At 38.2% G+C, this 22,725-nt stretch overlaps 2 protein-coding genes across 4 annotated transcripts; one reads left to right on the top strand and one right to left on the bottom strand.

Annotated features, from left to right (window-relative positions):
* Positions 1–4,315: 4,315 nt before the first annotated feature.
* Positions 4,316–8,647, top strand: hapln3 (hyaluronan and proteoglycan link protein 3). Of its 2 annotated transcripts, none has more exons than XM_051884105.1 (5): positions 4,316–4,667; positions 5,032–5,253; positions 5,415–5,786; positions 6,734–7,036; positions 7,851–8,647. In XM_051884105.1, the coding sequence occupies exons 2-5, from the start codon at positions 5,121–5,123 to the stop codon at positions 8,135–8,137; spliced, it is 1,095 nt and encodes a 364-aa protein (XP_051740065.1). In that variant the 5' UTR covers positions 4,316–4,667; positions 5,032–5,120; the 3' UTR covers positions 8,138–8,647. The 2 variants fall into 2 exon arrangements, with proteins under 2 accessions (XP_051740065.1, XP_051740064.1); XM_051884104.1 differs by having other exon boundaries at positions 4,317–4,667; positions 5,084–5,253.
* Positions 8,648–11,355: 2,708 nt separating this feature from the next.
* On the bottom strand, positions 11,356–22,015 carry acanb (aggrecan b). Of its 2 annotated transcripts, none has more exons than XM_051883169.1 (15): positions 21,812–22,015; positions 19,182–19,264; positions 18,715–19,098; positions 18,445–18,619; positions 18,105–18,232; positions 17,722–18,015; positions 17,174–17,464; positions 16,695–16,790; positions 15,314–16,597; positions 15,096–15,209; positions 14,555–14,713; positions 14,390–14,472; positions 14,160–14,304; positions 13,757–13,939; positions 11,356–13,632 (listed from the first exon to the last, which is right to left on the bottom strand). In XM_051883169.1, exons 2-15 carry the CDS (start codon positions 19,255–19,257, stop codon positions 13,547–13,549), a joined length of 3,498 nt encoding a protein of 1,165 aa, XP_051739129.1. In that variant the 5' UTR covers positions 19,258–19,264; positions 21,812–22,015; the 3' UTR covers positions 11,356–13,546. The 2 variants fall into 2 exon arrangements, with proteins under 2 accessions (XP_051739129.1, XP_051739128.1); XM_051883168.1 differs by having other exon boundaries at positions 17,174–17,467; positions 21,812–22,009.
* Between the last annotated feature and the right edge of the window lie 710 nt (positions 22,016–22,725).

Below are 22,725 nucleotides of genomic sequence, written 5' to 3'. Positions count from 1 at the left end.
TGCTTTTATTCAGCAAGGATGCATTAAATTGATTTGAAGTAACACTAAAGACATTTAAAATGTTGAAAAAGATTAATATTTCAAATAGATGGTGTTCTTTTGAGCTTTCTATTCATTAAATAATCCTGAAAAAAATGTATCATGGTTTCCACAAAGTATTAAGCGGCACAATCAGCATATTAAAATGATTTCTGAAGGATCATGTGACACTGAAGACTGGAGTAATGATGCTGAAAATTCAGCTTTGAAATCAGGAATAAATTACATTTTCAAATATGTTTAAAATAAAACAAATTGTAATTTTATATTTTAATAATATTTCACAATAAATGCAGCCTTAGTGAGCATATACACTTTAAAAAAGAATTGTTGGTTTAACTTAAAAAAGTAAGTTACCTGGTTGGCTTAAAATTTGGAGTTCATTGAAATTAAAAAAATGAGTTAATACAATGAAGACGATTGGTTTAATCAACAGAAACTCTAAATTTTATGTTATCTGAACCACATTAAGTATTGAAGTTGATTTGACAAAAGAAAATTGTGATAAATCATGAAAATAATTTTTACAGTGTAGACTTCTTTCAAAAACATTAAAAATACTGACCCCAAACTTTTGAACCATTCATTTTGATGATCTAAAGAGGTCAATAGTAACAGTGGATATTTCTATAATTAAGAAGCACCTTTTAGTTTCACAACCTTAAGCACAAGGCAAAATTGTCAACCCTGTTACCTTCCTGAAAGCATAATCATTCAAATGCATTATTTTTCTTGAGATTGCACATCCAATTATTAACATTTAAACACTTAATTTGTCTAATATAGTGTTTAAAATCCTGAAAAAAAAATATTTTTTTTCCAATAATCCATTAAAATGAATAAAGTTTTTCTCTGGCAAGCTGTAGTAACAACAACATCCAGCCATTTTAAACCTATTCATTTTGGGCAAACAATTAGAGTACAATGTTCTTCCAAACGATAGCTGCCAAAATCATGCTTGTGTAAAGCCGACAGCTATTCAAAGGGTCTTGGCGTTCCTTGCCTTAGGCGAAGGCTTTCATCTTGGCTGTGGGGACTAATTGACAGGGATCTTCAAATGCGTCGCTAATGTTCTGAGCATCTGTGAAAGAGGCGAAGTAAATCTGCTCCTCTCTTTCACCGTCTTTTAGGGTGTTAAGGTATGGGCAAAAAAGGTCCATCATCATTACTAGTGTAGTGACGTACGAAGCACAGCTTACACAGAAGTCGCTTTCAAACCAAGCAGCTTCTGAGCTATCAAAAATATGTTCTAAGAATGTTTTGCTAACATTCCCATTAAATTATGAAAACATTATTCTGAATGTTCTTTGAACATTCAAACCATTTTTTCTATAATGCAAATGTTAAGGGAACATTCTGTAAACATTATGGGTATGTTACTTTCGAATGTTCTCTGGACATTCTGAAACAAGTAGTATCAATGAAAAAGACGTATTACTAAAATGTTTCGTAAGAAGACGCTCCAGTGTTTTGAGAGCATTAAAGACCAGATAACTACAAATGAATATTTTATTAATGTTAGTCGAAGAACTTTTGTTTATAACTTTGAGAGAATCTTGCCAGAATGTTAGCCAAAGTTCTGAGAACATTTCCTGTTAGCTGGGTTTCTGTTAGTCAAAAGGGGCGAATTACCGTACAATGCGAATAATGTGTGGAGAAATCTTTAGCCTTCACGCGACATTCCCAATCACATGAATTCCTATGCAAATTATTTTGAAAAGCGGAAGTGAGCTCATTTTTTTTTTTTTTTAATCTTAAAGCTGCAGTCCGTAACTTTTTTTGGTTAAAAATGGGAAATTCGAGCATGCTGCCATTTGTCTTTGCGTCATTACGTTACGTCTGTTGACAAGAAGAAGGAGTCCCAGCTAGTAGGCTATATCATGTGAGGATGCTGCAGATTAAGGATCATTTATAGCCTTTTCTCACAGCAGCTGGAATAATTAAACTTATCATTTTGATGGCGGATAGTATGGTTCGACAAATTAACATTAGCCTGTAAATCTACAGGCTAAACCTGTAAATCTACAGGTAACGCTATTACACACTAAATACACATAGTCACGCAATGCTGATGTTGTTAACATGAACAATTTGAGAACAAAGTATAACAATAATAATAATTTTTCACGGTTTGATGTGATATTAGCAATCGTTAGATTTAATCACCATTAGTAGCGGTATTTATTGTAATGCTTTTTTCTCAGTTGGTCAGAACAAAAATTTGTTACTTACTTGTTCAGATGACATTTTCCAGTGAAAATTCCTATTTTGGTCATACTTCCAAGACTACAGCACTGACAGCATACATTCTCCTCAAAGCATTAGATTCATCTGTGCTGACCACGTAAAGATGATAATTCCACAAATAACTGCAGTTGCAGGTTTCAAACAGAGATGGCGACGAAGAGACAAAACTTACGGACTGCAGCTTTAATTGCTTTTTTATTCTAAGCTATGCTAGACTTCAGATTCATTAGTCGCTATAGGTAAATAACTAGAAAGGTGCGGTCACATTTACCATTGCATGGAAAAATTTTGTGGGCAAAATCCAGGACATGTTTACACGACAACGATGTAGGCTAAAAATTGAAACATTTTTCCTTTGCGATTTTCACGTACAGACAATCCCCGTTCACACAGATCCTCGAGAACAACCAAAAATGCTGTATTATTCATGTCAGGCCAGTAGTTGGCGAAGTCAGTTTGTAAAGAAACACTGCTCCCTATAGACTGAACACGTAATATGCATTTGCATGACGTCACCGTTTTCACGAATTCACGTTTTTGTAGTTTACACTGAGAAAATAACGGTATCAGTTTTCAAAAGTTTGTTTTCCGGTTCCCAGAACGCCTTTGTTGTGTAAATGAATGGCCAAAATGCATAAAAAGTTTTCAGTTTTTAGTTAAAAACAGTGTCATGTAAACATCCCCCCCTGTCATTCCAAGAGGTGATCGGGAGTTTCTTGTGAGGGCGAATTCGGTGCGCTGACTAAAGAAAGGCCCGTTCACACCAAGAACGATAACGATAACTATATTAGCATCCACATCAACGCACAATATCGTTCTGTTTATTCTAAGCACGCTGCAGTTTTGTCATCTGCCGCTTTAAATGCTCAAGCTCTTTAAAGCAGGATGGATTCTGATTGGCTGTCAAAGTTTTTGTTGTTCATCAGATGGAAAAAATAGTTTTGAAAGTGATTCCAACAATATAATTTCTCTGTGCCGTTATTGTTATACTTGTGGTGTGGACTCTGTGATTCTTTTAGATTTTTAGAATTATATCTTTATTGTTATCGCTATAGTTATCGTCCTTGGTGTGAACAGTCATGTGGCTACACCTGTAGAAGAGCAAAGTTTGTGCTACAACGGTGTTTAAAATTATGACAATACATTATATACAATATGATAAGAAATATCAGTTGGCAATATCAAGCAGCCAAAGACACAGGAAGCCTCGCACATTCAAAGTGGTTCGTAGAAATAAGTGACTGGATTTTGCCCGTGACAATTCGAACTACGGTAAGTGTGACGGGAAAAACAGAAACGGACAGAGAAAGGGTGGTACGGTGTAGTGTCACAATAATGAGTGATGCTGTCAGTCCAACATCCTGGTCCCTCCAAAGGCCGCCTAACAGTCCTTTCCTCTTTAAAATTTGCAATTTAGATCTCCCAGCAACTGTAGCACTAATAACAAGGAGAAAAGGTCAGAATTTAGGGGGAAGAGATAGAAGATGAACACTACTGGCTGCTGGACAGAGGTGTGCTGACAGAGAACAACAAACTTTTGAATCCCTGGTGGTCACGAGTAAGAGGAAAATTTCACATCTGCAAGGCTGGATACTTTCCTCTGTTATTGACTTTGGAAAATTAGCACACGTTAGGGGCTTTGCTGAGGAGAAGTGGAATTTCAACCACTGACTTTCCCATAGTAATCTTTTTTGAGACCTCGGTCAAAGGTCAACAGTCATGCTTCTGGTGTGTAATTTCATATGCGTTAGCAATTTTTGTTGTATTCCTGTTTCATCATTGTCAATGTCTGTGAAAAAGAAAGTCATGCAGTCATTAAATTGCACTAAATTCTTACATTATAATATATTTTTACTGTACAAGTTTTAGGGTTATTTTTCACCTAAAAGGGCATAATTTATAACACACTGTGCATTAGGAATGTAAAAACAAATAGGTATGTGACAATCTATTATTACCAACTGTGTTATTAGGCCAGGCATCTTCTGAGGCCAGAATGTTTTTTTTTTTTGTGTGTGTGTGTGACAAACCCACGTAACAAGAGACATGGGTGGAATATATTCTCGCTGGCACCTTGAGCACAAGCTCCAGTTTCAGTTTTGGGAAATTATCAACACACCTTTTGCTGTAAAATTATACCGTGATGATGGACGGCAGCCCTCGTCTGCTTTGTAGACCCCACAATTATTATTGTTCGCGAGCTGGAGAACTTCAAAAGAGTGACGTCACCTCACGGTTCCACAATATTATTACAGAGAGAGAGAGAGAGAGAGAGAGAGAGAGAGAGAGAGAGAGAGAGAGAGAGAGCGCTATTATCCCTCACCTCGGACGATGAACAGAGTAGTTGTAGCAAAAGGAGCCTGAGAAAGTATTTTACATTGGTAAGTTGCGAAAATTCTTTTATTATTTAAGAAATGTGCATGTTAGCAGATTATTTGAATGCTAAATGTAACTAGCCTGCATAATGCAATAAACGCCACGCTTCGATTATGACTTCAAATCTTTGTATTTTAAATTTGTAATATCTTTAAGTTTTACTATTGTCCTAAAAACTACTTTTTATGTCGCTTAATGTACAGCTAGCTGTATCTTGACTTTTGTTTCTGCAATCGTCTATTAAGCAGCAACTTCTTGATGTATACAGGCTAAATGTATGATCAGTTATTGCGAGCAAATCAAATTATTATTATTTTTTAAATAAATCAGACTTCAAAAGTACTAAAAGATAAATATATGTTGCGTTAGATTTGTTTGCTGATATTTAGGCTACACATATTGGGTTGTCTTCACATTTAAGGACCCTGTTGGGAATCTGTGGGAAACAGGGAAACACCATGAATATGTGGATTTTACGCCATCTGCTGGTTGTTCTTATGCACCTGGTCCTCGGAAGCTTTGCACAGCGATACTCCAATGGCTATTATTATCAGGACATTGTTAATGGAAATGGCAATGCCAATGGGGAGAGTAAGTTGATTTATTTACGAGTTGCTCTTGATATTTTCACGTGTTTCATGTGTCTTGTGTCTGTGCTCCATCACAAATCTACCAAAGCTATTTCTCTTTTGCATAGATAGATAGATATTTAGGCCTATTCATTTAATGTTTTTTGTTGTTGTTGGTTTTAGTATACTTCCACAGGGTCCGTCTTCACGTTGAATCTCCTGAAACTTTTGTGTCAGCTGTTCAGGGGAGCAATGTCACGCTGCCCTGTCATTACCGCTATGAGCCCGCGCTCAGTTCGCCCCGCAGAACGCGGGTCAAGTGGTTCTGGCTGCCCGTAAACGGCGGAGGGCAGGAACGTGACGTCATGGTGGCCATAGGCACACGTCACCGGAGTTACGGAGACTTCAAAGGACGCGTGCGGCTCCGCCGGAGCGCCCCAGGCGATGCGTCCCTCGTTATCAACCCGCTACAGTCCGACGATACCGGCCGTTACCGGTGTGAAATTATTGATGGTCTCGAGGACGAGAGCGTGACTGTACAGCTCAAGTTTCGAGGTGCGTCATGAGCTCCTATTTTGTACTATAATTTTATTTTATATTATTTTGTGCAATATTATTAAAGGGTTAGTTCACCCAAAAATGAAAATTATGTCATTTATTACTCACCCTCATGTCGTTCCACACCCGTAAGACCTTTGTTCATCTTCTGAACACAAATTAAGATATTTTTGATCAAATCCGATGACTCAGTGAGGCCTGCATTGCAAGATCATTTCCTTTTTCAATGCCCAGAAAGCTACTAAAGACATATTTAAAAATGTTAATTTGACTACAGTGGTTCAACCTTAGTGTTATGAAGCGACGAGAATACTTTTTGTGCGCCCCAAAAAAAAAAAAAAATAGCGACTTTATTCAACAATATCTAGTGATGCGATTTCAGAACACTGCTTCATGAAGCTTCTGAGCTTTACAAATCTTTTGTTTCAAATCAGTGGTTCGGAGCGTGTATTAAACTGCCAAAGTCATGAGAACTATTGAAATTTCGAAACACTTATGACGTAACGAAGCCTCGTTTACTGAAATCACGTGATTTTGGCACTCCGAACCGCTGATTCGAAACAAAACATTCATAAAGCTTTGAAGCTTCATGAAGCAGTGTTTTGAAATCGCCCATCACTGGATATTGTGGAATAAAGTCGTTATTTTTTTTGGCGCACAAATAGTATTCAAATAGTATAGTATTTTAGTAGCTTTCTGGGCATTGAAAAAAGGAAATGATCTTGCTGGCAATGCAGGCCTCACTGAGCCATCGGATTTGATCAAAAATATCTTAATTTGTGTTTAGAAGATGAACAAAGGTCTTATGGGTGTGGAACGACATGAGGGTGAGTAATTAATGACAGAATTTTCATTTTTGGGTGAAATAACCCTTTAATTATGTTATATTTGTCTTATATCAGTGCAGGTTATTTAGTGGTGCATTGTGCTCTTGTGCTCCACAGGTGTGGTGTTCCCCTATTACTCCCCTAGGGGGCGCTATTTGATGAACTTTTATGAGGCTAAGGCGGCATGTGAGAAGCAAGATTCACACCTGGCTACCTTTGAGCAGCTCTTCGCTGCTTGGCAGGAAGGGCTGGACTGGTGTAATGCTGGGTGGCTTGTTGATGGGACGGCACAATATCCTGTCTCAGAGCCACGAGAGGCTTGTGGCGGCACCCACCTGGCACCTGGTGTACGGAGCTACGGCGTTCGAGACAAAAGTCTGGACCGGTTTGATGCCTTCTGCTTCACTTCGTACATTAAAGGTAATAATGTTTGTATTTATTTATACTAACAAGAGTTTTTATATAACTTCATATAACATTGTATAACTTCATCCAGTCTTGGCTTACACTTGTGTGTTTCCATGGAATCTTTAACGATAAATGTTTAAAATTTTCCATAGCTGTGCTTTCATCAGGTGTTTTATATAGTCAGAGATGAATTAATAGTAAAATCACCTCATGATATTGTACATGTGGCTGCATTGCTCATTCTGGAAAATGTTCCTATTTTATAACTAAGTTCAAGTTGACAAGTTGAGTCAACCTGCCCACAAGGATTAATTATAAAATGGCATTCTTCCCCATTTTAATCAGTCATGCATATATTTTTAAAGCTGTTTGCCTCGATATGCCAGTTGTAATTTGCTTCTGCAGTCTATCTTGGGTCAATTATTGGCATTCAATTCTGAGGTGAGGTCATATTTGTATTTAAAGGTATAGTTCACCCAAAAATGAAAATTATAAATTATCCCATGATTTACTCACCCTCAAGCCATCTTAGGTGTATATGACTATCTTCTTTCAGATGAACACAATCAGAGACATCTTTAAAAATATCCTGGCTCTACCAAGCTTTATAATGGTAATGAAGCCCAAAAAAATACATACATCCATCATAAATATAATCCATATGGCTCCAGGGGGTTAAAAAAGGCCTTCTGAAGCGAAGCGATGGGTTTTTGTAAGAAAAATAGGGTGAGTAAATCATGGGATAATTTTCGTTTTTGGGTGAGCTATCCCTTTAAGTCACCAAATATGATGTGACAAGTTACCTTATGTCTTTCTTCAACTTCAGGAAAGGTCTACTTCTTGCAACATGCCATCAAACTAAATTTCACTGAGGCGATGGAAGCCTGTCAGAACGATGGAGGACATATTGCTAAAGTTGGCCAGTTATACGCAGCCTGGAGGTTTGTGGGATTGGACTGGTGTGATGCGGGCTGGTTGGCTGATGGTAGTGTACGTTACCCAATCGTCCAACCCAGGCTGAACTGTGGTACATCAGGACCAGGAGTGCGCAGCTTTGGCTTCCCCCCGAAGCATTTAAAACATGGCGTGTATTGCTACAAAGACCGCTGCTAAACAGTACAATTCATTTTAAATGTATAAACACTTTTGTGAAAACCACAACGAACAGTTTAGTACTTCTTTTTCTACACTACTGATATATACGTGTTTGTATTGTGTCTTGATCTTTCTAAAATGTCCTGGAATTCCCCTAAAATATTATACTGTGTGGTAAAATGACATTCCCAGTGCTGATTTGGATATTTACAATTTAAAACTTAAAAAAAATGGTTAAAACTAACTCACTTTCTGTGGTTATTACATTTTATACAGCATGTATAGTTCTACAATGTTTTTTAGGGTTAAAGCCTGAATTTGGTGGTGGGTCATTCTTTAAACACTTTTATTTTCTGATTGCTTGAATTATGAAGCATTTTAATGCAAAAAAAAAGAAAAGAAAAAAAAAATCATTTAGTTTGTGCCATCTGCTGGTATCACATTTGTATGCATGACTTCTTATTATTATATGAGACGTCGTCATCCGAAAAGCCAGTTGTCTTGTCAATAAATAGTTTTTCCCAACAACTATTCTGTATGTGTTTATTTACAGCCGTTTCAAATGTCCATACCATCCAATAAATCATGTAGACAGACTGTTTCTGTTTTGGAATAAGTAAGCCTTGTCCCCGTCCTCTGAATGACATTTGATTTGGGTAGTTTCTTATCCTGACCAGCAGAGGGCGCGCTAATGTGAGTCAGCGGGATCTCGCGTCAGAGAACTAAAACAACAACAAACTCAGTCGACATCCTTCATAACGGTGTTACTGTTTAACATTAAGCCAAATATCGGAGGGGGTATGATTATCCCACCCTTTCCACAGGATTTTATGATCCTTTGGCGTCAAAGATGTGCCCTATTTACACCTGCTTCCCAAACATAGACGGAAGGCGGGGGAGGAGTGGAGTGGAGCACATGAAAAGCCAACAGTGTTCCCCAGTCTCGCTTTTTCACTCTGCTAACAGCACATAAAGATGCACAGTGTTAGGTAAGAGAGGTATATTCATCAGCTTTAGGGTTTTCTTTTCCCTTGAGAAAATGTCATGAAGTAGGCACAGTGTTGTTTGCCGTATAATTGAGGTCCTGGTTGTTGGGTAAGTTGGGTATGCCCACATGAACTTGTAGTTTTTTTTTTTTTGTTTTGTTTTTTAATACCCTCTCTCAATATGTTTTATTTTAAAGTAAGAAATACAATATATCACAAAATAATTTTGTCAAAAGATAAACAATATTCAAAATTGAGACAGTATTTGGGCACTTTCTTTTCTACCTTAACACCATTTGTTTAAATGCAATTATAACAATGGCTCTGAAAAGTGAGGTTCTGAGGGAAAAGTCTAGCGTCATTTGTTACAGGTGCCATTTGACTTTATATTTTCTATCTAAAGCAATGCAATTTAGACTTTTTTTTTTTTTTTTTTTACATGTACTTGTCCAAATGCTATTTGTTGCCACTATGTACAGAATTAAGGGTTCCCACAGCTAATCTGGAAATATAACAAAATGTCAAAAAAAAAAAAAAATGTCCGATATTTGTATTAAAGGGTTAATTCACCCAAAAATGAAAATAATGTCATTTATTACTCACCCTCATGTCATACAGACCTTTTGTTCATCTTCCGAACACAAATTAAGATATTGTTGATGAAATCCGATGGCTCAGTGAGGCCTGCATTGAGAGCAAAGCAAACTCTCAAGGTCTATAAAGTTACTAAAAACATATTTGAAACAATTCATGTGAGCTCACTGGTTCTATCTTAATATTATAAAGTGACAAGAATACTTTTTGTGCGTCAAAAAAAAAAAAAAAAAATAACTACTTTTCAACAATATCTATATGGGCCGATTTCAAAACAATGCTTCATGAAGCTTCTGATTCTGCTTTATGAATCTTTTGTTTCGAATTAGTGATTCGGATCTCCTATCAAACGGCTAAACTGCTGAAATCACGTGACTTTGGCGCTCCGATTCACTGATTCGATTCGCAAAACTCTGAAGCAGTGTTTTGAAATCGGCCCATATAGATATTGTTGAAAAGTCGTTATTTTGTTTTTTTGGCGGACAAAAAACATTCTTGACGCTTTATAGACCTTATTTACCAGAGAAACAAGCGACTTTAGAATATTGTCTTTGAACTTCCGTTTTCGTGGTAGCCTCTGTATATTTCTATGGCATCGCTGTTGAAGAATAATTAGCTGGTGAAGTGGATTTACCTGTTGTAGAGTTAATGAAAGTTATCATGAGCATTGTTATGGTTAAAGCAGATGTCTTAACAAATGTCTGTAGACCGGGAAGATTTTAAAATGAGCAGTTCATTCATAAATACGTAAGATCGCTGTGGAAATACAAACCGGAGGTCAAAAGACAACGAGCGCAGCGTTGAAAAGGGGCGGAGCTACATAAGGTCTATAATATTAAGATAGAACCACTGAACTCACATGAACTGTTTCAAATATGTTTTAGTACCTTTATGGTTCTTGAGAGTTTGAATGGCATTGCTCTCAATAGAGGCCTCACTGAGCCATCGGATTTCATCAACAATTTGTTACGGCTGTAGAACGACATGAGGGTGAGTAATAAATGACATTATTTTCATTTTTGGGTGAACTAACCCTTTGTAATATTGTCTGTTTCTTCAGTCTCTAAAGAATCATTATCTAGTAATCATGAATGATTGCAATTGTCATTGAAAAGTTATGGAAAGGCATTGTTCAGGGTGTAGGAACCCTGTATAGAGTAAAGATCAGACATTAGAAAAATCCCTATGGTAATTTGGGATAAAATGACTGTTTATATTGAATAAATAGAGGCCAAGTTCTAACTAGTGAAAATAGTCAGAACCCAGCAAGTTTCTCTCAACATTTCTTTTTTTCTTACACATACTCACCATACAACCACTTAAATGTTAGTAGGTTTTTATGTTAAAATTATTTTCCATCCCAGTATAATATGCAGAAAACCTATAAAAAACTTTAAGTAAGCCATTGGTAGGTTTATTTCCCAGAAAAGTCTGAACACAGTCTGCCTCTCTTTATTTGAACATCTTGATCAGCCCAACCATAGACATATCAGCAACATTGGCTTAACCAATTGCAGGAATTTGGGGTGGGATTATCTGTTTGGCTGACCAATGGCAGTGTTTGGAAAAGCTGTTGAAAACAGCCATTATTTTTACAGTTCATTTTTTTGTGATGCAATGGTTGGTAACCATTCTCTGGTATTAAAAGAAAAACAGTTTTCACACACATTTAGTCAGTTTATTTCAGGTGTACTAGGACAGATATGAGCTCAGCATTGAGATGACAGTGACAGAGTGCAAAATGAGAGATGGATATTGCTGGGAACAGAGAGTAATTCCGGTGTCTTCACTCGCTGTATTGGAAACGATTGACTCTGTCAATCAAACGTTGTGGGGCACTTTGTGTCTTGGATTAATAATATATACTTTAATGTTTAGGCCATTTCAAAATTCTTGTCTTGTTTTCTGACGCCATATTGTTCTCATTTGAATATGGATGCTTGTCTCATACGTTAGATTGTTCGATATCTACAAAATTGAATTTATATTAGAGCTCAAGTATGTTATGAATGCCAAGACGAATCATGTGAACTTGTGAATTAATAAATTAAGGAAAAGTGAATGCATTGCACAACAAGGAATAAGTGCCATAAGCAACCATTCACTTCCTGTGACAGAAAAGTCACTAATATAATTTTATCATTACAGCTAATGTAGACAGGATATGATCTTTCTAGTCTGAGTAAACATTTGTATACTATGCAAGCTGACCTAGAATCAAGCTGGGGAATTTATCTTTCACAGTTTCACAGAGGTACAACTAGACATTTAAACTACAACAAACAACAAATCAAATAAAAAAGACACATCTTAATTAAAGAATTTGAAATACTAATGTATTTAAATGTAATTGTTTCCAGCTGTGGCCATTCAAGCCTTTTGTCTTGTTCCGAAGTATTATCCAGACAATATTACCTTTGTGCTACTTAATACACTGATGTTTTTGGACTTTGTCCCAATCTGCACACTATCTACCCTAAGTAGTATGCCAGATAAGATTTTTTTGCATCTCAAATCATAGTATGTTGAAAATAGTATGCCAAAGGTGCCTGGATGGTACACTATTTCTGGCAGATTTCTGAAGTGCATCTGTGCATTCTTTTTGGGCTAATATTGCTCACAACCCCTTGTGTCCTCTTTTTAAATTGTAGAAAAACTAACAAGGAATGCAAGGCCAATGTTGCCACATGGAAATGTATGAACCTAAACATTAAGCTAAGGTATTGTGTACCTTCATCCTAATACTTACATTCAAATGCAAACAGTATGCAACAATACAATAAAAAAAATATCCAAATACTGTTAGTGTTTCTCTACATATTCAAAATGTGCATTTTCAAATCACTGGTGAAGTACATACTAGGAGTATGCAAATTGGGGGGCGGCATTTGACAGTTCTAGAGGTTGTGGTCAGAATTGCATACTGCTATAGTACTTGTACTATTGGTGCAGTATTTAGTATGTATACTGTGAACAGTATGCACATTTTATTGATGCTACTCGTATGCAAAGTAATAGGTGATGTAACGATGCAATGCCTACTATTACACTTTTTTTTTTTTTTAATTGTAGGCAGTATACAGTATACTGTGCCATATTCGGAAAGTAGTAAGCTAGTGGCTGCGTCAGAAATCGTCAGTTATGTCTCTTCACTGCCATTCACAAATCCTCTCCCGTGGCCTCATGGGATGGTAAAGTGTCCATCGTATGAACACTTTTGGATCTCGCCGGAAGTAGTAGGTCATCCGGGTACTTTTTGCCTACTCTTTTATGAGTACTGTGAATTCGGACATACTTCTTTTGTCACATATTTTTTTCACCTACTATATAGTAGGGAAGTATGCGATTTTGGATGCAGCCACTATTTCATATACATAGCCACAGATCTTAGCGGGAAAATGTTCACACAAGTAAGCATTAGTGTCACCTTGTGGCCTGGAGGAAAATGCACTAACTAACTAAAGTAAACTCCTGTTCTTTGCTCTCTTTTTTGTGCTTTTTTAGGTTATCTAAATGGCACTCTGTGCAATTTAGTCTGTTTTTTATAGATTAGATTATCTCTTGTGACCCAGTATTTATGGGTTAGGGTAAAAAGTAGGAGAAATACAATCTGGAAATGCCAAATAAATTTAAATAAACCCAGATATCTTTCTTTCTTCTCTCCAAAACAGAGCTCTAAATAGAACTTGTAAACCAATCAGCCAGACAGGCTAAATAAAGTTTGTCACTACATAAGGTTGTTCCCTTGTCATTGAGATTTTCTTTTGAGTAAATAAGGCTTCTGTACAGATGATCTTTATTAATAACAGTCCTCTGGATGTTTTAAAGTGTGTGTTTTTTGTCCTGTTTAGAGGACCTTCCTCCACGTCCGACTATTGACTGCCTTGGGATGTGTCTTGAGGGATCTTTTCCGTAGCCTGTTGATTGTTTTGCCTGTTGAGGTAGGTAATAACATGGACACAAATATGTTTGTTGACTTTTGAGTTGGAACTTTACTCCACAAAACATAACATACTAACCTTAACTTTGTCCTCAAGTGTGTGTGGCATATACTTACCTCCTATGCATTCGACTTGAGGCTCCTCCCACTGACCATCAGGTAAGCAGCGTACTACAGAAAGGTGGCGCTGTATGAATCCACTGTCACACTGGTATCGAACGATGGAGTTAACAGGGTAGCGATCTTTGCTGTTGCCTAACATCCTGGCATTCTTCACTTCAGGAGGTGATGAGCATGTGACTACAGAAAAAAAGAGTAAAATAAAATCGCAAAATACTTTTCTCTTTGTATTAAAACAAGGAATAGTAGTTCCTTTGCATTCACAATATCCATTGGTAATTAACATAATGACTGTAATGTCATTAAATAGCTATTGTGATGTAGCTATTTAATGAGCTCTCAAAGCTAATTAGGTGGGACTGACTTGGTGCTGAAGTTAATGTCTATCACCTCTTCTTACCAGGTCCACTCTTGCAAGTAAAAGGAAGATGATAGTTGCAGGGTACATCATTCCACTGGCCATCCTCATGCCATATCATTACAACACAGTCTTCTTTTGTGTTGAAGTAATTATCTGGCTGGTTGGGTCTCCAGTTTTCATATTCCTGCAGAGAAAGTAGCACTGGTTGAAACAATGACATATTGCAGATGCCTCAGATCAAAGACACTCAGTTCTGAAAAAAATCTCACCAAAGGACTTCCATCTGTCCAGCGAAACTGATTTTTCACATTCCTGTCATTTAGTCCGATCCATTGATAGTCGTGAGCTTGATCTAGGTGGTTTAGAAATGTATAAGTGCTTTCATTTAGATCAAAAAGGTACATATCTTTTATAAGAAATCAAATTCAACTCACTTCTTACAAACTCTTGTTCTTGTTGGGAGGATATGCTAACCAGGTGAGAGTTTAGCTCTCGACAGTGCTGCTCAGCATTGGTCCAGGTCTCTCGCTCATCAAAATGAATGTAACAGCTGCCCATAAACTCAGTCCACCCCTCAGCACATCCCTGTATCGCTGACAACACAAAAGAGGCAATGAATTTGATATAGTTTTTATTATGTGTTCTTTAAGGAATGGCTAGTTATGCCAGACTGACAGGCTGCGCTTCAATTCACAGGTTCCCTGTGCAGTTTTCACTGCTCCCTATACACTGAGCAGGGTTATATCTGTGTACTTCACTAGGCAAAAAGTGTTCCTTTCGAATACCCTAGTAATTCATCATTAACATACACCCCTTATGATTTAGAATTTCATGAAAGTTGTGTAGGAAGTAAAAAGTCAGCAAGACAAAGGTGGTTAAAACTTTGCTTTGGTCACAGTAGATAAAGTACATAGCATGATGGTATGTTTGTTTGTGGTCAGTTATTTTTAATATGCTCTATGACTTTTTACTTACGTGTTGAGCAGTTTTCCCCACTAAATCCTGAATGACACTGACATACTGCAAAGCCATCTTGTAGAGAGCATAAACCTTGACCACAGGGGTTTGGATCACAGGGGTTAGCAGAAGCTGCCAAAGATAGATATATTTACCTTTAATTTCCAAATGTTAATATGAAGGTTGTTGTACACTAGATGAATAACAACAAAATGATAGTTTTGTTCAGTTATTACCATCAATAACAGATGGTTCCTCCATAGCTTTTGGCATTTGTAGTGAAGCTGAAGGTGAAGTGGTGAGTACAGAAGTGGTGGGTGGTGTGGCGTTCGGAGGTGACTGATCAGACACATCGAACACTTGTGTGGTGACATTAATTTGCTCACCTCTTTCTGGTAGGGGATCATCTGTTTCATTGGCATTCCAGTAATCTTCATATAAAGTACTATTGGAAAGAGATATGTCCTCAGCATAATGTTCTTGACTACTGCCCTCTCCACTGATTTCCACTGATCCACGACCCTCTTCAGGTCCAAAGGTAGACCTAAATGTCAACTCAGTGGCCTCATTGTCTGTTAGAATTACAATTTCTTCATCGTGTTTCTGATTGTGAACAGACACCTCTCCTGAGGGATGACCTGAAGGGATGAAACTTGATGTTTCGGAGCCAGAGGCAGATCCAAAGCCAGAGGCAGATCCAAAGCCAGAAGCAGATCCAAAGCCAGAAGCAGATCCAAAGCCAGCAGCAGATCCAAAGCCAGAAGCAGATCCAAAGCCAGAAGCAGATCCAAAGCCAGCAGCAGATCCAAAGCCAGCAGCAGATCCAAAGCCAGAAGCAGATCCAAAGCCAGACGCAGATCCAAAGCCAGACGCAGATCCAAAGCCAGAAGCAGATCCAAAGCCAGAAGCAGATCCAAAGCCAGACGCAGATCCAAAGCCAGAAGCAGATCCAAAGTCAATGGCAGAGCCAGAACCACTAACATCAGTCAAGCCAAATGGGGTAATACCAGACAATTCCTGTTCTCCAGAAGGTCTTGCAGTCAGATCAATCATTTCTGAGTCTATAAATGAAACCTCGAAGAAGCCTGACCCACTCGATTCCCCACCGCTGAAGAATCCACTTGTTCCTGAACCGCTAATTCCACTGCCGAGTCCCGATGGAAGGCCACTAGCTCCACTTTGTTCTTGGAAGAGTCCAGACTCCTCTCCAGATCCTTGGTCCCCTGATCCTATTCCTGAAGTTATGATAACACCACTACCACTGCCACTACCTTCTTTAGCCTCCAAAGTGCTGCCTGAGGCAGAAGTCTGCCACATCAGTGTATCAGCACCTTCTTGGAGTCTCACAAGATGACCTGATCCATCACCACTTTGGCCAGAACCTGATATGCTCCCACTGGGTATGCCACTCCCTGACATGTATCCAGAAATGGAATCAGGATCGCCTGATGCTGAGCCTGATCCAGATCCTGATCCAGATCCAGACAGGTCCACAATCAAGGGAGGGACAATTGGATGAACTGCAACACACATTACTGAAAGTAAGCATGCCTAAATATGACAATAATGCAGAATAGATTAGCAGTAGGAAGCGGAGAAATCAAATATATTTGATACCAGGTCTCAGCAGCTCTGTTATGTCCGTCATGTTAAGATCCTTCTCCGTCCTTGTAGCATTCAACGTATCCTCATCAAGGAGTATAGACAGATTTGCTGAAAAATAAATAAGAATCTCCAAGATAAAAGGTGCTTCCTTAAAGGTGTAAGCATAGCGCCTCGAGGCAGCGCGATAGTGGAATACTACTCCCTTTGTTTCTAGGGTGAGGAAAGATTTGGCCATATTTGATAGGGAACCATTCAAGGAGTTGCAATACTGCACTGTTTATGGTATTAAAATATGCTTAGGAAATCAGTCGAGGCACCTGCAATTTTGTGCCTGCATCTCTTTGCAAATCCTTGTTTTGGCTCAATTATTACATTTGGCACAATTATTATGTCAGTATAAGTTCCTTCAGTGGTGTGTGGGATGCATTGGCATTTAGAGTGTTAACATTATGTGGCTATCTCACAGATTTGAGCCAGTTTAATTTACTTACCAGCAGTGACATTGTCCTTGGGAATCTCGTATCCTAGATTAGGCAGAGCCACGGCCACGTCGATGACTTCCTCCTCAACCTCAGTTTTGTTAGGTAGTATTAGGAGGCTTTCTATGCTTGTGATGTTAAGAGGCTCATCTGTAACCAGTTGCCCACGGACCTCCCCTACTGTGGTCACGTCTTCAGTATAGTCTGATGGGCTTGAGGTGGCTGTAGCCACACTGAACATGGAATCGTCGGTAGTGTATATTTCAGGAAATGGTGAGGTCATTGTTAAAACCTTTTCCGCTTCTTCTGAAAAATAATTTACAATGTTTGTGAGAATTGACAGTCTTTTGAGTCATATCAGGACATGGATCTGCTTGGATGCTCTATCTTTGCCTATTCTTTGCAACTGCATGTAAAAATAGGTACAAACTTTGGAATAACACAATGGTGAGTAAATAATTCCCCCCCCCCCCATTTTTGAGTTTCTATTTCTTTATTGATTTTATGATATGATTGGTCTGGAATGTGTAAATGATATGAAATACATTCTCTGTTCTTACCTTCATAACAGATTGCATCATAGCGGGAGGTTGGGTATGGATATCCAGTCTGATTTGGAAACAGATAAACCGTTCGCACTCCCAAAAGCCCCCCACCACACTGGGGTCGAGCTATGTTAATGGGGTACCGCACACTCCTGTCTGCTAGCCAGCCAGCGTTGCACACATCCATGCCAGTCTTCCATGCCAGGTACAGTTGCCCCGTGGTGGCCAATTGGGCTCCCAACTTTGCACACTGGTCTTCAGCCTCTGCAAAGGTGAACTTCTCCACAGACATGGAGTAGAAAACTCTGCCTGGGTGACGAGGAGAATCCATAAAGTAAAAACATAGCAAAAACTCACCAACTAGATACATTTCAGTTTGGAAACACTGCCTGAGGTACCTGACATTTTTTCTGCAAAACAGTACACATCATAGGTCTCATTGATGTCTCGGACTCCATATGTTCGTACCCCTGGGAAATTTTCTTTGTCTCCATAGCAAGGCTCCCTTGGCTCATGAATAGGATATCTATGGAGAATTGAATAGAATCACATTATAGTTATCAGTTTAGTATTGCTTGTGTCATTTCAGTGTTTTTTAGAAGGTAAAATATTGTAATATTATTATTTATTACAAATTTGCAAGTTATGAAAATGTATGAGATTTTTTTTGTAGTTCCATTGTATTGATTGTGTATTGACTGCTTGTGGTTTTTATTTATATTGACCGTTTCACATTACCTCACAGTTTGATCTGAAAGCCAGCCGGCATCACATTGATGGTATCCATCATCGTAGGCAGCTTGCAACTGTGCGGGAGTTGCAATAACAGCACTGTTCTGGATGCAGGCTGCTTTTGCCATCTCAAATGTCAATGTATATCGGGTAGAAATTGCTCGATAGTGAAACACAATACCTGTAAAAATTTGACCCATTTATTTAATGCTCACTTTCTGTTACTGATATATTTGATGTCCTTTATTTTGCCTGAAAAGTTTGAAAGAGCATTACCTTGAACTTGCATTTCCACCGAATCATAGTTATCTTCAATGCCCTGCATGACCTCACACCGGTAGGAGCCAGAGTCACGGGAGCGGAGTTCTGAGATCTCAATTGTAGCATCAGTTGGCACCATGGGGTAGTTTACCATATGAACCCGGTCCAAGTAGTCTCTCTCAACCTGCACCATGCCATCACTGGCAACCAGAATAAGGGATATTTTGCCCTTGTAGATGTAGCTCCACTTAATACGGTGGGACAGTGGGGTGATGGTTGGGGCACCAGGGTCCTGGACAGTGTTGTCCTGAAAGTAGCAGGGTATGACCATGCTCCCCCCAAGTAGGGGGCGCAATGGCTGTTCCACAGGGATGCTCACACTGAGGGTGCTGTCCTGATCTGTACAACACAACTTTTTGAAATTCTCATTCACTTAAAAGAAATAAACTTAACCATCCAAAAAGTACCAAACGTTCACCTACCAGCCATGTCTCCGAAAAATATCATGCCATAAATGGCATGGATGCATGCATACAGCAGAAGCCAAATCAAAGACATGATTCACCTTTAAAAAATATAGAAAAAGAGTTGTTGTTTTACATTAATTTATATGGCACCATGCATATTTGACCAATATTCAACAGTGATGCATTGAACTAAGGCCTCAACAGCCAGAACAAGATATACTCTGCAAAACTTGTACAGTACCTTTAGGGCAGGGGTAGGCAAGTTCGGTCCTAGAAAGCTGCTGTCCTGCAGAGTTTGGCTCCAACCCTGAAAAAAACCCTCACCTACCTTTAACCTTAGTAATCCGTGAAGAGCTTGATTAGCTTGTTCAGGTGTGTTTGATTAAACTCTGCAGGACAGCGGCTCTCTAGGACCGAACTTGCCTACCCCTGCTTTAGGGGTTCAACATCTTGTCACTAGGGAAGTACCCTTAAAGGCACCTCTTTGTTTCTTATAACCCAAAAAAGTGTACATTAGTACTATGTACCCCTTAAGGCAACTACTATGAACCCTTTAAAGGTAAATAAGGTGCACAGATTTTCCTTTAAAGGTACTGTCCCAGTGACAAGATGTTGTACCTCTAAAGGTACAAGTATTGCACACTTTTTTTTCTGAGCATGTATCTAGGGCACAATAAACTGAGCAAATCACTCAAGTAAATTCAAAAGGAGTTTCTCCGTTTCCAAGGCTTTACACGGACTGACTGAGCTACTGTACTCCGGGTGGAAATTTGGAATAGATTGGAAACATGACGTCATTAATTCACTCTCCCATTTAAATTTTCACACGTACACTCTTTCTCCCTGTCTCTCTCTAAAGAAGAATAGTTCACTGTTTGTGCAACAGGAAGTGTTCTGGGCTTGGTAAGTTGAATTTTAATCAATGGTTACTGTGAAATCTGCCTGGAAAAAAAACATAATATTTTCTTGTATGATATATAAATGCTACCGTTCAATCTGATAATGAGCACAGTGTATCATTCACCACTTTGCCTAAATTTTTCCCTCTTGGCTGTTGCTCAGGTTTTCTGAATCAAGCTGTTTTAAATGCACTGAGTGACTGTAGGAGACCTCCATCCTGGCACGGCCCTGAAGCAGCTTTTTATCTCCCACTTCGAATGCCTTACTTCTGTTTTACTGTTTTATGCCAGTAGGATAAGAACAAAAGACCACTTCCTATACAAGTGAATGAGACCTCAGACATGCTTTCATTGGTTTATGTAGTACTCAGAGACAACTCTGTGTAGTCAGTATAGTTTGGTTGTTTTTTATATGTAATCCTATTCTATTTTCAATAGATTCTGCACTGAAAATATGTTTTTCATACCACATACGCCAACACACACACAAATAGGTTGTGTGAGGTGAGAAGCGCCACATTCAACATCTTCTTGATAGACGGAAATATGTTAACTCAGCTGTCTGAGGTTAGTCACGGAGGATCTCCTCTGTCATGAAGACAAGTTTACATTCTATTCCAGAGGGATAAATAACATCCCACAGTGAATGAATGAATGAATGACATATGAATATGAATGCTTTTTATTACAATGATTTCTTTATAAGTATATCTGCTTACTGGCTAGCTCCAACTCTAGTCTTAAAAAAGTCAACTGTGTCCTGCCTTCGTTAAAATGACCAGTCACATGTGCCTTTCAAATGCTGCTTAAAAAATGCTACTTCACGTCTACAGTTATATTCTGGTCTTGTCAAGCAGAGGTGGAGAGAGGACTTCCACAGTATCTCCATTCAGCCAGTGTGGTATGTTTCCTTCCCATCAGGCACAGGCCAATAAGCAGAGTTCTGTTCCTGCTGTGGTCTGTGCTCATGGACCCAGGCCTGTGTTAAAGCCAATGTAAACACTCCTGCTGTATTCCACAGGAGGCCCTAAATCACCAAAACCCCAAGAGAGCGACAGAACCAGAACACTGTCCACATTCAACACACAGAGTGGCAGGTAAGCAAGTCTAGCACTGTAATATGGTACAGTGAAAGTATGTCATGTTAATAGTAATACATGAACATACTACATACAGTATGATCTTTTGGTACTCATTTGGTCATAGATCACAACTATTATTCACACTTGCAATCGATTTAGAAAGGTAGCTTCACCTACGACACACCTTGCCCATCCTTATCAGGAGAATTTTACATGCAGTAGTAGTAATATCTAATGTTTAAAAAGCAAATTAAAACCACAACATTCATGTTGCATTGAAATTGTATACAAAAAGAGACAAAGGTGCTTTGCACACCAAATAACCCAGACCTTAATGTAATTACTTCCCCCAAATGAATGAAAATGTAGATGCTGTCTAAAATTAAAAGGCAAGCGTACTAATTTAGTATCAATATAATAAAAAAATATATATAGCCATAATTTAAATATTGAGTTTTATTATTCTAATTCACATGCTTTAATATTAATAAATAACAAAATTTGAGAAATTGCTAATCATGTAATCAATGAAACTACCTAATACTAACCTTAATAGGCAAATAAATGTGCTGTGCATACATATCAAATAATGCATACTCAAAGTTCAAGCTATATTAATATTAACAACTGTAAATAGTTTTTATATATATATATATAAACTTACCAAACTAGTATTGTCCCTTCTTGTTTGTCTTAGTTGTTCTTTGAAATGTCCTCGTGTCTTGCATTAATCTGTTGGTTGGGAAATGTCTAAATTCCCGTGTTTTTGGACTGCTTGCCTTCCCTGTGTGAGTCAGGAGCAGAAAGGGATCTAATTCAAATTGAGCAGAAGTTTAGCAAAGTGAGTGGGAGAGAGAGACAGAAAAGGGCAGAAAGAGGCAGAAAAGTGGGAGTGGGGACTATTGAGTGCCCCTGAGTGGCATTTTGAATTTTCAAATCACAACTTTAGGGGAGACTGGGGTGGATAGGCTAACGTGTTTGATTGGCACAGGTTTCAATTCTGGGACATAATGGGATGCTTTCACAAAAATGTCATGTGCTTTCCCTCTTTACAGTAATTCTATTTAAAAAAAAATTAAAAGTTCAAAATCTGTCAAAAATAGAATATAACAGTTATATATCTAGATATGATATAAAATTTAGGAAATATTTATTGACATTAAATGTGTCTGGGTTTTTGTTTCATTTAATTTCATTCTTATTTGCACCAAAAAAAAAAAAAAAAAAAAATGCTGGGTTAAAAAGTAGTAAACTGGTTACATATTGGACAGAACACTTGCTGGGTTATTTTGACCCAGCTTGTTGGGTTTTATACATTAACCCATTTGCTGGGTTATGGCATAGTGCTGGTCAATCAACCTGATACTAAATGGGAATCTCTGGGAAGAAAACTGGTATCAGTAGGCTGTTCCAGTTCAATCTTATTCTAATATTCATGTTTGCAAAGCTACATCAAAAACAGCTGTACCTTTTGCTATCTTATCTGTCAGACAAGATTCAACCTGTGAAACGAATAGCATGACCACAGCTGCGACGCTAGCACCCATGTAAGACGTGTTCCTATTTGTATTGTAATAA

This window comes from Ctenopharyngodon idella, chromosome 24, assembly GCF_019924925.1.
Source record: "Ctenopharyngodon idella isolate HZGC_01 chromosome 24, HZGC01, whole genome shotgun sequence".
Lineage (NCBI taxonomy): Eukaryota > Metazoa > Chordata > Actinopteri > Cypriniformes > Xenocyprididae > Ctenopharyngodon > Ctenopharyngodon idella.
This window is presented reverse-complemented; position numbering and strand designations above follow the sequence as displayed.

Excerpts from the sequence above, each read along its gene's own strand:
- acanb (XM_051883168.1), bottom strand. The coding sequence starts at position 19,257 with ATGTCTTTGATTTGGCTTCTGCTGTATGCATGCATCCATGCCATTTAT. Across the intron at positions 18,233-18,444 it reads CTTTCAGATCAAACTGTGAG|ATATCCTATTCATGAGCCAA; the intron begins GTAATGTGAAAC and ends AATTCTCCATAG. Across the intron at positions 14,473-14,554 it reads AGAACAAGAGTTTGTAAGAA|ATCAAGCTCACGACTATCAA; the intron begins GTGAGTTGAATT and ends TAAACCACCTAG.
- hapln3 (XM_051884105.1), top strand. The coding sequence starts at position 5,121 with ATGAATATGTGGATTTTACGCCATCTGCTGGTTGTTCTTATGCACCTG. Across the intron at positions 5,254-5,414 it reads TGGCAATGCCAATGGGGAGA|TATACTTCCACAGGGTCCGT; the intron begins GTAAGTTGATTT and ends TGTTGGTTTTAG. Across the intron at positions 5,787-6,733 it reads TGTACAGCTCAAGTTTCGAG|GTGTGGTGTTCCCCTATTAC; the intron begins GTGCGTCATGAG and ends TGTGCTCCACAG.